General features: G+C 43.6%; 1 protein-coding gene across 1 annotated transcript in view; it reads right to left on the reverse strand.

Annotated features, from left to right (window-relative positions):
• Positions 1-9,805, reverse strand: part of PLCB2 (phospholipase C beta 2) — a 95,857-nt gene extending 86,052 nt beyond the window's left edge. Inside the window, exons 1-2 of the mRNA XM_060261344.1 lie at positions 9,473-9,805; positions 5,028-5,105 (exon numbers count right to left, since the gene is read on the reverse strand). Of these exons, the coding sequence (XP_060117327.1) occupies positions 5,028-5,105; positions 9,473-9,556 (162 nt within the window). The 5' untranslated portion in view covers positions 9,557-9,805. The remainder of the gene's footprint in view (positions 1-5,027; positions 5,106-9,472) is intronic.
• Positions 9,806-13,844: the final 4,039 nt, after the last annotated feature.

A 13,844-nucleotide genomic window follows, 5' to 3' on the forward strand; every position in this document is an offset into this window, starting at 1 on the left:
GAACCTGTACCTGCCAAAATGATCACCTGTCATTTTGACAGGAGTTCATATAGGAGTATACAGAACAGATCCTGAGTAAACTAGAGATATCAAAGTTGCAAGAGACTTCCTCTGGATACTTGTCTCTGTGTCCTCCAAGTTGTTGCATGAAATTTGGTAAACATTTAGATTGAGATAAGACCATCTGTTTGGAAATGTATCTGTTCACAAACCGGCACCAACATCCACAAGCAGCTTGAAAGTTCATGGAAAGTTTGTGTCAGTTGACCTGCAATGAACTTCACTTCATGAACCACAAAACAGCCAAAATTCATCATGAATTGCAATTCATGCCCATCCCTACACATTACAGTAGTGTAGCCTCAAGGTAACCATAGCACGGATCTGTATGACTAAGTCAGCTAAGTCAAGGTCGAGGGCCATCTTCTAAGCTTAACTGATGTTGATAGAATAACCTTTTTGAGGCTGCATCCAGCAGTAGAGCAGAAAACAGGGTCACTCCTACAGTCTTAACCAAATCAGTGAGAGGCAATTAGGTGACCTCAAAAGCAAGAGGCCCCATATTCTTCAGGGCCTTGGCCTTCCTAGTCAAGATTACTTCCATCTTGTCAGGATTCAGTTTCAGCTTGTTTACCCATCCTGCTCATAATGAATGACTGCAATCAATCCAAAACACGTCCTTTAATCCCTACTTCTACCTCCAAACATTTCAACATGGTGGCATGGTTCACTGTGTCCAAGGCTGCCGATAATTATAATTATTTTATTTTATTTTTGGTAGAAAAGGCTCAGCAGGAACTCATTTGCATATTAGGCCACACACCCCTGACATCACCATTGTTTCACATAGGGTTTTTTGTAGAAAAAGCCCAGCAAGAATTCATTTGGCTATTAGGCCACACCCCCTGATGCCAAGCCAGCCAGAACTGCATTCCTGTACATTCCTGCTCAGCCCTATTTATGGGATTTATATCCTGCCTCTTCCACCAAGGCAGGTTCAGAGTAGGTAACAACATCAAAACCTATACATTAGTTCAATTAAAATTCTAAAGCCAACAAATAAAAGTACAATTAGTTGACACAATATGTGATTATATTGCTTAAAAGGTAGTCCCCTGTGCAAGCACCAGTTGTTTCCGACTCTGGGGTGATGTTGATTTCACGTTTTCACGGCAGACTTTTTACGGGCTGGTTTGCCATTGCCTTCCCCAGTCATCTACACTTTCCCCCCAGCAAGCTGGGTACTCATTTTACCGACCTTGGAAGGATGGAAGGCTGAGTCAACCTGAGCCAGCTACCTGAAACCAGCTTCTGCCAGGATCGAACTCAGGTCATGAGCAGAGTTCAGACTGCAGTACTGCAGCTTTACCACTCTGCGCCACGGGGCTTGTGACAAAATGGTTAAAGTGCTGGCAGCTGGCTGGTTTTAAAATGGCTCCTGTTTGTAGTTTTAGTTTTACACGGGCCTAAAAAGTGCGGGGAAAAAGGGGAACTTCCCCAAGGGGCGGGGCAACCTCTATATAGACTCCTATCCAACCAAGAAGCAGACAGTCTTTGTTCTACTGGAGAGTGGGAGAGAGTGCTGTGGAAGGGCTGTGCAGAGTGAACAGGCCACAGAGGTGGAAACCCCTGCAAGTCAGAGCTGGAACACCCAAGGCATTCAGCTGCAACCAATCTGGGGTAGACTGGAAGTTTCCCTGTCCTCTCTAGAGGGAGAGAGAGGTGAAGGAGAGCTGGAGGCCTAGTGGAGAAAAGATCTGTTCTGCACGGCAACCTCCCATAGTTAGGGAAATGTATAGGGGGAGAGCAGTGTTTCCCATTTGCAGGGTCATTACCTGTTACTGGGCAACAGAAGCCTCACTACCGGGCCACAAGAAAAGCCAAAGCTAGCCCTGCCTCCAGCAAAGCTAGCCCTGCCCCATCTCTGTGTTGTGCAGAGAGGAGCTGCGCTGCCTCTCCTTCCTTTTCCTCCGCTCCCAGTGTTTGAGAGAAAAGCTAGCATTCACTGGCACTTTAGACCCATGAAGTGTTCTTCAAGGTATGAGCTTTCATGTGCCTTGCAGCATGTTCTTTTGGGGAGATTTCCCCGGGAAGCCTGAGCAGCAAAGAAGGGTGTGTGTGTTTTTTTCAGCTGGGAGGGGTGGGGAGTGGGCATTCCAGTAGCTGTTTTTTTTTTTTACCAAATGACCTCTGGGCAGATTTTTTGCTTGCTGGGGTCATCTGATGGTGAGGAAGGTTTTTTTTTTCTTTGCCCCCCCCCCCACTCTTTTTTTCTTTCGCTGCAAAAAATGCTCTGTCTGTATTCTTGGTGCTGGTGAGATGGGGGGGAGGGGAAGCAACAGTGGGAGGGCTTCTAGTGCCCTGGCCCCACTGGTGGACATTCTGGTGCTTTTGGGGCATTGTATGAGGGAATTTTGGACTGGATAGTTCACTGGCCTGATCCATCATGGCTCCTCTTATGTTTATGTTCTTTCTTTCCATGTCTTTCTTTTCCTTCCATTTCATTCTTTCTCTTTCTTTTTTTCCTTCCATTTTTGCTGGATGAAACTTTTCTGTTCATCATACTGTTGTTGCAGACATAGGAGCTCTGCCAATGAAAAGTTGGCACCCCCAGTTGTAGCCAGGTGGCCTTCTATGAGATTTCTGTGTGAGTGTGTGAGAGTAAGAGGTGTGGAGCAGAAAGAGATTATTGGAGATTACTGCAGTATATCTCAACAGCACTGGAAGAGATGGTACTATGAACTTGGCACCATTTTACTGGTCCTGCTTTTAACAGCTGTCTGACACCAAAATTAAACTCCTCCTGTAGATATTTAAAAGGATGAAAGTAGTTCCATGGCTAAGTATCTGCACAACAGGTTGCTTTTAAAGGCATGGGAAACACAGCCAGTAAAAAGCTGCAAGCCCCTCATAAATATCCTTTTTGGGATAACTGCAGAAAAGCTTGTATGAACTTCATATAACTTAAAATTAATTCATTAATTGCAGTACAATTCTCTGCTTCACAGCAATTTCCCAGTGTTTCAACCAAAGAAAAGTATGAAAAATAGTTGTCGAAAGATTTTCTTGAAACCAAGCAAGCTTGATTGTAGCTTGAGGCAGGGTTCCAGTAGTAGCAGCTGAAGGAAGGGCCTACTAAATGTGTCAGCATATTTTGAGGTACAGCAACTGCCAGGGCCCAGTGTGGGTGGTACACAGTGCTGGCATTCCTGATGGCAATGGCAACAGCACTCCCAACTGCATACACCGGCCAGTGCTGCTGAGGAAGGGATGTGTAGGTGGTGCAGGCAATTGAACATGGGCATTAAGAGTGCTTGCAAGCTGGAGAAGAATACACAAAAAGATAGGTACATGCAGGTGTGGGGGTGAAAAGAGAGGACCACCCACTTTCCACCCCCATTTTGGCTCAGCATGAGTTTCAGAGAGATTTTTCCTAAAATGAATTTACTTCCGAAGAAGAGGCAGGTTTAAAGGAGTGCCCTGGAAGTGACATCACAGGAAAAAGTGGAGTTTTGGTTCAGTGTGCCTCAAAAGTGAAATTACTTGGTCCTTGACACCACAGCAAATGACATAATTCCTGTCTCCTGGCTCCACCCCCAAATTTTAGTGGGCCATGAAGGAGAAGTGTAAAAATAACCGGGCCACAGGAAAGAAAAGTTTGGGAAACCCTGGGGTAGAGGACTGCGTTTTTCTTCTGGTTTATTTGTGCCCTGTTGGTCCCCAGTATAAGCTTTCCCTTGTAGTGTGCCTTGCTCAATCAATATATGTGTTCCCTCTTTATAATGTATATAGTTTGAATGAATCCTTATATTTTTGGAATTTACTACTGGAGTTGTGCTCTGACCATTTAGTCTCCCCTGCTCTGCACGTTACCAAGAAAGGAAAGGTTACACCCACCAGGGGGTGGGGTAGGGTGGCAGTGGGACTTGCAAGCTTCAGATGGCTGCACAGCTGCAAGGACTTAGGGCAGGTGCCTGTTCCGTCACAGGGCTCTTGATTATATTGCTTAGCTCTGCTCAAAACTGCTGATAGTAATTAATAGTACAGACGTTCCAGACAGCAAGCAGTAATGGCAGGTCCAGTCAATATGCAGCAGGAGGGGCAGGTTGAGCCAGATGTCCAGATATCAGCGAAAAGCCTAGTGGAAGAGCTCTGGTCTTACAGACCCTGTGGAACTGCAATAGGTCACTTACTAGGGACACCCATGCTGTCTCTATCCTATAACCTAGCCTGAAACTGGACCCAAAGGGATATTAGACAGATGGTTTATCAAGGAAGGCCTGGAATTGCTCTGCAATTTTGGCTAGGAAAAGGGACATAATGGGATAGCTGACATAGAAACCAAGGATGAGTAGCAACACGTCTATTCAGTCTGGCCTTAAAAATTAACTAGTAAAATATTTCAGAATGTTACTGCATGAGAGACAAAAGTGCTCACACAAACACAGATACAGACACAGTTCCACATCTCATTTGACTCATTGCTTCCCTCCAGAATTCCCCAAATGCACATGTCAATCTGTCACAGAATAACTAATAACATTCAGGCTTTGGAGAGGACAATGTGCACTGCACGCCCTATTCCCCAGATTCAGTCCCTGCTGCCTCCAACAAAGTGAGTCTGAACTTGGAAAACTTTGTGAAGGGAGCAATTCTGAGCAGAAGTAAAAGTGGAGAAGGGCACAGTTCCATTTTTCTACACATACCCAGCTACTTGCTGCCCTGTGGGATTCAAAATATAGTCAAAAACAAGCTTAGAACCATTCAGTAAGGAGAACCGCCTGGAGAGCAATTTGGAGCACAATAGTAGTCAGTAGGGTGAAAGTTAAAAACCCTTTCCATGCCTCACCACTCTCCAAAGAAGCTTCTTCTTTTCAGGAAAAAGGAGTTGTCAGGGCTTTATTATGTAACATCTGCTGGTTATATAGGCAGTATTGGGATAGTCTAATTCAGTATATGGTAACTTTATATATGGATGTTCTTGTGAGACTGGCATCTTTGATGTCAGTGTCTTCAATAAGACTTACCTTACTCTGGAAGGTCCAATATAGATAAAAACCCTTTGGATCTACCCGCAGAATTACAGGAGAAGCATTTGTGGTGTCCTGAAAGGAAAATGCATCATGAACTTTCATTTATCAGTGCAAATCAGAGGAAGATGAACTTCCCCTTAATCCACAAGTTGGACTGAATGGCCTTTAATATTTCTTCCCATCCTATAAATCTATGAGCCTACTTCTGTCTGTAGACATTTATGGAGTGCAATCTGTCTCTCATTAAAAAGTACAAACTTTCCTGCAACTGATCAGGGAGGGGAATCTGGTTCTGTCCACTGTTCTGCTCCATCTCTTTCACTGTAAGAATGTTCTTCTTGAAAAACGAAAGGTATGTTCAATTTCTGCCATTATGATGACCATGAATTTATTTGCCCCATCATCTTCCCATGTATTACCAATAGAGCTGCCAAGCCCCTGGTCCGGGCAGGGATACAATAAGTACCATAGAGTTTTTCTTTCCCAAATGGCTAGAGTGTCAGGGAAAACCATAGAGTTTTCCCGGAAATGCCTAGAGCAGATGTGCGCAGCATTGCCAGCGTGACGACATCACTTCTGGGTGATGTCATCGTGCCGGCGACATAGCGGGAGGTTCCCCCCGCCGGTCCAATGTGGGCTGATGGGTTGGGAACCTCCCAGGAGGGGGAACCCCTGCCAAGACCGGGGGCTTGGCAGCCCTAATCACCAAATAGTTTCTTTTAGAAGAAAAGAAACTTGGCTACTAATCCTAAAACTGGTAACATCAGTTTACACCCAAGAGACTTGTAGTGCAGTTTAAAGTCAACAATCAAAACCCTTCAAACTGAGAATTCAGGTGAAATGATAATTTCAAAAAACTCCCAAGGAGGGAAATAATAAATAATTAATGTCTTCTGAAATATCCTTTTGCTTCTTTTGCTTTCCTTTTGAATAGTTCCACTCAGTAGAAGCAAAACTGGTACTACTTGGCAGAACATATCCTGGAGGGACTATTTTTTCTGGTGGCACTGTGGGTCTCAGTGAATAAGGACAGCAGCAACACCAGAGAATAGGCAAGGGTTTTTGATATCATGTTGTCAGTATTTCTCTTATGCCACTCAGCTCATGAATATAAGGCATTCATTTATACTGAATCAAGACTCTGGTCTTGGATTAGCTGCAACTCTTCAAATCTCAGGCAGAGAAAGGTCTTTCCTAACACTGTCCATCTGAGATCTTTTTACTAGAGATGCCATGGACTGAAACTGAAGCCTTCTACATGCAAAGCTTGTACTTTTTCGTGGAGTCATGATGACCTCCAACATGAGGCAATGAGCCAGGAGCCATGCACCACCTGGTCATTTTTCTCATTTTGTTTTAATATGTTGTAATCTGCCATTCAAAGGCAGGATATCAATCTTTTACATAAAGAGGTATTGGTTTAATCTAGACTGACCTTCTTAGTCAAGAGTGTTTTCTAATACTAAACAAAACACACTCGTGTGACTTCAGCAGTTCCAGCTACTTCTCCAAAACTGCTTGGAAGATCAGAATTAGTGCTGGTTTCAACAGGAACTGAGACATGCATGCTCTTCCATCAGGCAGAATTACAGCAAAGATCCAGCATGATTTGAAAGGCTGTGTTCTATTGTGCAGACTTTTGTCAAAATGGCAGTAATGCTGTAATGACAAGGTGCCATGATCTGGGCTGTGCCTTAGAGGCCTGTAGGCCCAGGAGAGCCTGAGTGCTAGTAGTGGGAAGGGCCTACAACTCCCAGAAGCCCTGTAATGTTTTGGGACCAATCAGAGAAAGAGGAGGGCTTCATTAAAAGGCCTGAGGGCGGGGGGAGCCTTGGTTCTTTTCCTAGGAGGCAGAGCTGAGGGAGGGCTACTGCAGGGAAGAGACCCTTGCTCTTAGAGGAAGGGTCACTAGGCCCAGGTCTGACTGAGGCAGTCTAGGGACAGTAAGTCCAGAGGCATTAGGGCATTTATTTTCCCTTCACCACTTTTACTGTTTAATGCACCTTGTTTGTTTATATTGCACTGAATTGATCTTTTAAATAAACCTCTTTTTTTTTCTCTGTTGTTCACTCTGCCTGGTCTTCATGCCTGTTATTTGCCCTAAGCTAAAAGAAGTCTGAAGGACTTGAGAGGGTACTCTGGGCCTTCTCAAGGGGGACCTTTAACCCAGAGTGGTGGCAGCAATTGGTAATACCCCCCAGAGTCGTGAAACAAGACTTTCTCTTTTGTTAGATTTCTAATTCACTTATTTTCAGAGATTTCTAAAATCCAAGTCTAATCTCAGTGAGATGGAAAGAGATCTCTCAATACAGTTAGAACATTCCATATAATAGGTAGGTGAATCAACAGTGTCACTGAACCACATTGTCACATGTTTATTTGGAAATCTCTACACATGTGCAGCAAGACATAATACAGCTGCTGATGCACCAGTAGGGATGGGCAAGAACCAGCTCGTGAACTGAAGTTCATGATGAATTATTTTGACTGATTTGTGGTTCATGAACTGAAGTATGGAAGTAAGATCAAGCAGCACAAACAGAGGCTAGATGGCCATCTGACAGCAAAGAAGATCCTGTGGATTTAGGGGGAGGTGTTTGTGTGTTTCCTGCATTGTGCAGGGGGTTGGACTAGATGACCCTGGAGATCCCTTCCAAATCTATGATTCTATGAAACTTTCAAGCGGTTCCTGGCAGTTTATGAATGAACACATTTCCAGATAGACTGTTAACAATCAATGTTTACCAAACTTATTGTAACCTTGAGCCTGTGGAACCGTGCTGGGCTCTGTAAAATGTCTGATTTGTTTCATCAGTGTCAACACTGAGTTCCAGTTAGAGCAGAACTCAATGATAATTCTACATGAAGGGAGTGGTCATGTCCTGAGAACTGAAATATAATTTGTTCCAGTAAGAAATAGTGAGAGCATGATGTATTTGCCAATATTTTGTGCTAACGTCAATTTAAATAAGGTAGAAGAAGAAGAGTTGGTTTTTATACACTGCTTTTCTCTGCCTAAAAGAGTCTAAACTCCTTTAGGCAGAGAAAAGTGGTGTATAAAAAACATCAATGTTCTTCTTCTACCTTACTTAAATTGATGTTAGCATAAAATATTGGCAAATACATCATGTTTTCATTATTTCTTACAAGAACAAATTATATTTCAGTTCTCAGGACATGACCACTCCCTTCATGTAGAATTATCATTCACCTTTCCCTTCCAATCGCCTTTCCCTTCCTTTCCCTACAGCAGGTACCTTGTGAGGTAGGTGGGTACCTTGTGAGAGAGTTGGCCCAAGGTCTCCCAGCAGGCTTCATATAGAGGAGTGAGAAATCCAACCCAATTCTATAGATTAGAGTCTGCTGCTCTTAAACACTACACCACACTGGTGTATTCATTTCATTCTGGGTGCAATATTAAAGAGATCTACTTCAGTTTTGTATCTTTCAAGAATACCAGAATATGATTCAGGTTTAGGATTCTGTACTTTAAAAATGATACCTCTGTAGACAGCTCATAAAAGCTGTGTACTTTTGTATATCCAGAAACCTGAATGGACCTAAATGTGCTCTGCAGTTGGTTCAATATGAACAGATCAGGCAGAAAGATGGTGGAACTGCATGAGTTCACAGTGTGCTCTTATCTTCATCTTACCAGAAATGAAGAAGCTGCACACCACTAGATAAGAAAAGGAAGCCATTCATAATCTGATTGTTTACTCCCTCTTGCCCACTTGCCACAGTTCTGCACACGTGCTCCAGCTTCACAACCATCTTTCCTAGAGGGCCTCACACAGAACCAAAGGCAAGTTTTCTGTTTTGGGGAGTAGAATCATGGTAGCTTTCCACAGTCACATGACACATTATTATGTTTAATATGCTCTAGTTACCTTGTGTGCATGCAAAGCAGGGACTGGGTACATTGTTTCTAGTAACTCCAACCTTTCCCTATGTACAAAAAGGAGTCTGTGCACACAAAAAACTGGTTCACACAGTTTTGGTACATACAAGCAGTTCTAACCATCTTTGGACATATACAAGAGAACAAATGTAATTTGAGAACCAGGCAATCAAGGATGTACGCATCAATTCTTCCTCAGACATGAACTTGCAAGGCTGGCTCAGGCACTCCATTATCTCAGCTTCACCCCCTTGCTACCCTACCACATACATGTAACATGCATACATGTTACATTGGCTCTAGTTATACATGTTTGTAAGGGTGATCATTAAGATTATTAAAAAATATATTATTGTTTGGCCACAGGAGTATATATGTGTGTGTGTGTATATATACACACACACACAAATATGCCTATGTTGTCCACTGAGGAAAGCATGCATTCATGCGCATACTTTGGAAGAACAGTCAGTTCTCTTTCTTTCCTTCAAGAACACCCAAATTAACATACTATTACAGTGAAAGCCATGATACTCACATCATCCCACTTGATAAAGCGTTCTCCCTTGGTTAGGTATTCCTTCACTTCAGGAGGAATCAGTATGGGGCTAAGCACTGACATTTTGGCACACAAATCTTGCCAGTGGATCTTGAGTATCTTGTTCTTGGCTGCCTCCTTTCTGCCCTCTGGGCCTCCTCACATGGTGTTCTCTGCTTCTTCAAGAACCCAACATGTTTTATAGGCTAGAGAAAACAATGGGATGGATCCAAAAAAACAATGAGGAGACGCTGATCTGCATGGCAAATTTTCAGCTTCCCAAACAAACCTGTAAGCTCTGCTAAGCCAAAGGCCCAGAGATTGTGGGATAGGCTGTCAGTCGATCAACAGACTACTCAGTTAAGCTCTGCAGAAACCCACAAGCCAGGGCTTCCTGTTGTCAACTTCCCCATGAATATTTCCGCTGCTCTCCTCATAGCTTCACCAGCTGATTCATAAAGTATTACAAAAGGGTTAAAAGAATTTCAAAACTCATTTTCAGAATTGTCTTGGTACTGATCTTTGGTCTTTGAAAGCTAAGGTATACAGCTCTGCGCACATGTGTGTGCACGCACATGCACAAACAAACAAGTTAGGCACTAAGACTATGATAGGTGACTAAAGATGCCTTTTTGGCAACAAAACATCTCATGCAGCAAAAAACCCCTATTTAGATGAAGAACAGTAGTTCAGGGGCATAGATCTAGCTACTGAAGCACTTTTGTGCACCTGGAATGGTTCGGGGGCACCACATCATAAAACAGCCATTGAAATGTGGGTTGCTGGGATAGGTGGAGGTAAGATGTCTCTGAAGATGTTGCTGTGGATCCAAGCTAAAGATTTCTTGTTTGTAGACTAAATGAAAATCTACTAAGTAGACTACATTAGAATCCAATGCTCTTAATCACTACAACAAACTGGCTCTGAGTGTGCGGACCCTTATCTGGGAGAACTGGGTTTGATTCCCCACTCCTCCACAAGCAGCTGCTGGACTGATTTTGGGTCAGCCACAGCCCTCGCAGAGTTGTTCCCTCAGGAGCAGTTCTTTCAGAGCTCTCTCAGCCCCACATACTTAACAGGGGGTCTGTTGTGGGGAGGAGAAGGGAAAGGAGATTGTAAACCACTCTGAGTGAAGGGTGGGGTATAAATCCAATCTCCTCCTCTTCACTTTTTATTCCTTCTTCTTTCATGTCTCTGCAACGGAAGGAGTTAGAGACTTACTTTTTAAAAAAGGAACCTGGGACTTCAGAGAACCTGATTATAAAACAGTGCCTGGTGGTGGCACCTGGAGATCTCCCACTACTACAGTTGATCTCCAGCCAACTAAGAGCAGTTTCCCTGGAGAAAATGGCTCCTTTGGAGGACAGATTTTGTGGCATTAAATTCTGCTGAGGCCCTTCCCCTCCCCAAACCCCACCATTCTCAGTCACCCTGATCCCCCAAATCTCCAGGTATTTCTCAACTAAGGCTGGGTGATCCTATACAGAGATTGTCATAACATTATAACGATATTTAGCTGCTGGTTTTAAAACAACCCTTCAGTGGAGGGTGGGGCAATAGGCACTGCAGGGATGGGGAAAATGGCTGCCATGTCAGTAGGACCAGGAATAATAGGGTTGTCAGCTTCAGGTTGGGGGATTCCTGGAGATTTGTGGGTGGCATCTGGAAAGGGCAATGTTTGGGGAGGGATCTCAGTAGGGTATAATGCTATACAGCCCCGCCCCCCCCAGTCATTTTCTCCAGGGGAACTGATCTCTTTAGTCTGGAGATCAGAAGTCCAGGAATTGCCGCACCTCATGTGAAAGCTGGCAGAGGGTTGCCAAATCCTGGCTTGGAGGCATCTGGAGATCTGGGGGAAGAGACTGGGAAACAGGAGTTTCCCAGGAGGGGAGGGACTTTGCTAGGGTATAGTGCCATACAGTCCACCTTCAGAAGCAGTCATTTTCTCCAGAAGAAGTGGAATAAATGTTTTTGTAAATGATTTTTAGAGTCTGGAGATCAGCTGTAATTCCAGATCTTCAGCCCACACCTGGAGGTTGGCAACCCTAGCTTGCCACCTTAGGAACTCTTTCCCAAAACTTCACAACAAAGCTAAGGCAGGGAAACCTTGGGAAGTACACAAATGCACTATGCTGCTGTGGGGAAGTAGGAGGGGGAGATCTGCTTCAGAACAGCAACAAATCCAGGGCAAATAACCTGGATGCATGGAAAAGGTCATATCATGGAGATCAGTATCAAGTGAAAGGCATCTTTGGGTATGTCCAAATCAGTAGTTTTTGCACTGGACTCTACGGTCCATCATTATTTTGTGCTCCTTTTCCTGGGCCCTCAGCACCGCATCCATAGGGCTCCAAAGAAATCTCATGTTGCTTTTTGGGGTGGCCATTGTCCCACTTCTGGGTTACTGAAGACTTCTGTTTTAAAGTGAGTTTGCCTAGAAATGTTCTAATTGGCCTACAAATGCTCTTAATTTCATCTGCTAATTTGTTTTGGCAGAAACCAAATCTGGCTGCTTCATGGATCTGGATCCCAGATACTTGGCAAACCCATTCAAAGTTCTGACCACCTTGTCCCTCTATGCAATCCTCATGAATTTTACTGGGATGTGTATGGAAGCATGGGTGCATTATGCAAATTCATCTTTTATGCGGGGGGGGGGGGACCCTGAGCCAGCAGTTTCAGAAAGATGACGCCCATCACAACAGGAAATGAGTGAAAGATGTTCATTATTGATGAAATGAAATTCCCTTAGAGCTGTAGGCGCACAATTTAAGCAATTTAGTGCTGTAGGTGCACAATTTAAGCTGCTTTCCTTTCCAGTGGAATTCCAGGCACCAGTATTCTGGGTGAGGATTAGTTGATCTCCAACTTCTCAGTGACTTACCAAACTACAACATTCAGGACAAAGCCACAGCAGCGAAAATGGTCTAAAATAGATATACATTTGAAGTTCTTATGCCCCTATTGACTCACACTACTGGGGAGATGGGTTTATCCTTCTGTCTGTATATTTGTCCTCTGGAATTTCCAGGTTCAAGTTTTGTGCTCTCAGCCAATACAAAGGGATATTCAATAGCCTGCAGCAACAGTGAATAGTTTGCTACCACCACAGCAGATCTTATACAGAAGGCAAAAGTGCCCAGAGGCACTAATGGTATACAAAAGGGTGTCCTTCATCAAACTGAGCCAGAACCAGAGATAGTCCAACATGTGCTAGGACTTACTTAGGTCAGAGAAGCCTCTTGGTGCCCTGTGGTAGTGAAAACAATAAACTAAATAATGAACTTTGTTGACTTTAACCAGACTCTTGCCTTGTCATCTCTACAAGTGCTTAGAATGTTTCCAGAGGGATGTCTTCTGCTCTGGGGGGAAGGTGGGGAGTCTAGGTGGGAGATTTGGGGCAGAGGAGCAAACAAAACCTGTGTGGGATGTGCCAAAAAACATTTAGCCTCTTTTGAATAAAGCAAAACAGGTTGTTTAAGCAACCAATTTGTGCCTGGGTGATTTCCATATGCAGGCTGGGATTCCACAACTTTCCTCCTATGAAAATCAGGTGTTTATTTTCAGCCATGATTGTATTCCATGTGCAATGCAAAAACTGCATATCATGGAGATCAGAGATAGTCTCTACAAAGACCAGATGCTGCCACCCTCCCTAAAGAAGCAGTGCATTGAAACAGTTTCCCATTAGGAGTATTTCATGCTAAACACAGCCGTCAAATGATGTTTCATTTGCCCTCTTCATAAAGTGCACTACCAAATTACCAATCTGAAGAGTGACAGACTGGCCTTTTTGGTGGGTTTGGGCATTTCTTTCCATGTAGTTTTGTATCATGCAGTTGCATAGACTCTTCTCAGTTCCTAAATTAGCTCATCCAAATAAAACTGATTCAAAATCTAATAAGAGGCAACATAATATTACAGAAAGCCTCACATTGGAAAATATGTGCACAAAGCATCTTGAGAATATTGCCATCTTCCGACAATCTCTGCTTCAGTAGGAAGTGTGGTATAGCAGAAGAAGCATATCCACACATGTGTGGTCTAATCTTTGAAGAGTCTACATTCATTGTGTGGTTCTGAGTGACAAAGGTACAGTCCTGTGATGACATTAGTAAAGTGTTAATCCAATATATCTGACTATTTTACATACTATGCAAGGGACAAGTGAATACATGAGGCAGTTGGCTTTATGGCAAAACATAGTTGATTGCTCCATCATTCACCCAAACTGCAGTGCTGCTTTCAACTAGAATAATAAACTGTGACAGAGCACCATGTTTAAAGGTGCAATCCCAAACACAGTAACAAGGGAGTAAGCCTCACTCAACCCAGTGGGACTTCTCAGTATACATGTTTAGGGAGTGCTGTA

The sequence above is a fragment of the Heteronotia binoei genome, chromosome 21, assembly GCF_032191835.1.
Source record: "Heteronotia binoei isolate CCM8104 ecotype False Entrance Well chromosome 21, APGP_CSIRO_Hbin_v1, whole genome shotgun sequence".
In the NCBI taxonomy this organism is placed as follows: domain Eukaryota; kingdom Metazoa; phylum Chordata; class Lepidosauria; order Squamata; family Gekkonidae; genus Heteronotia; species Heteronotia binoei.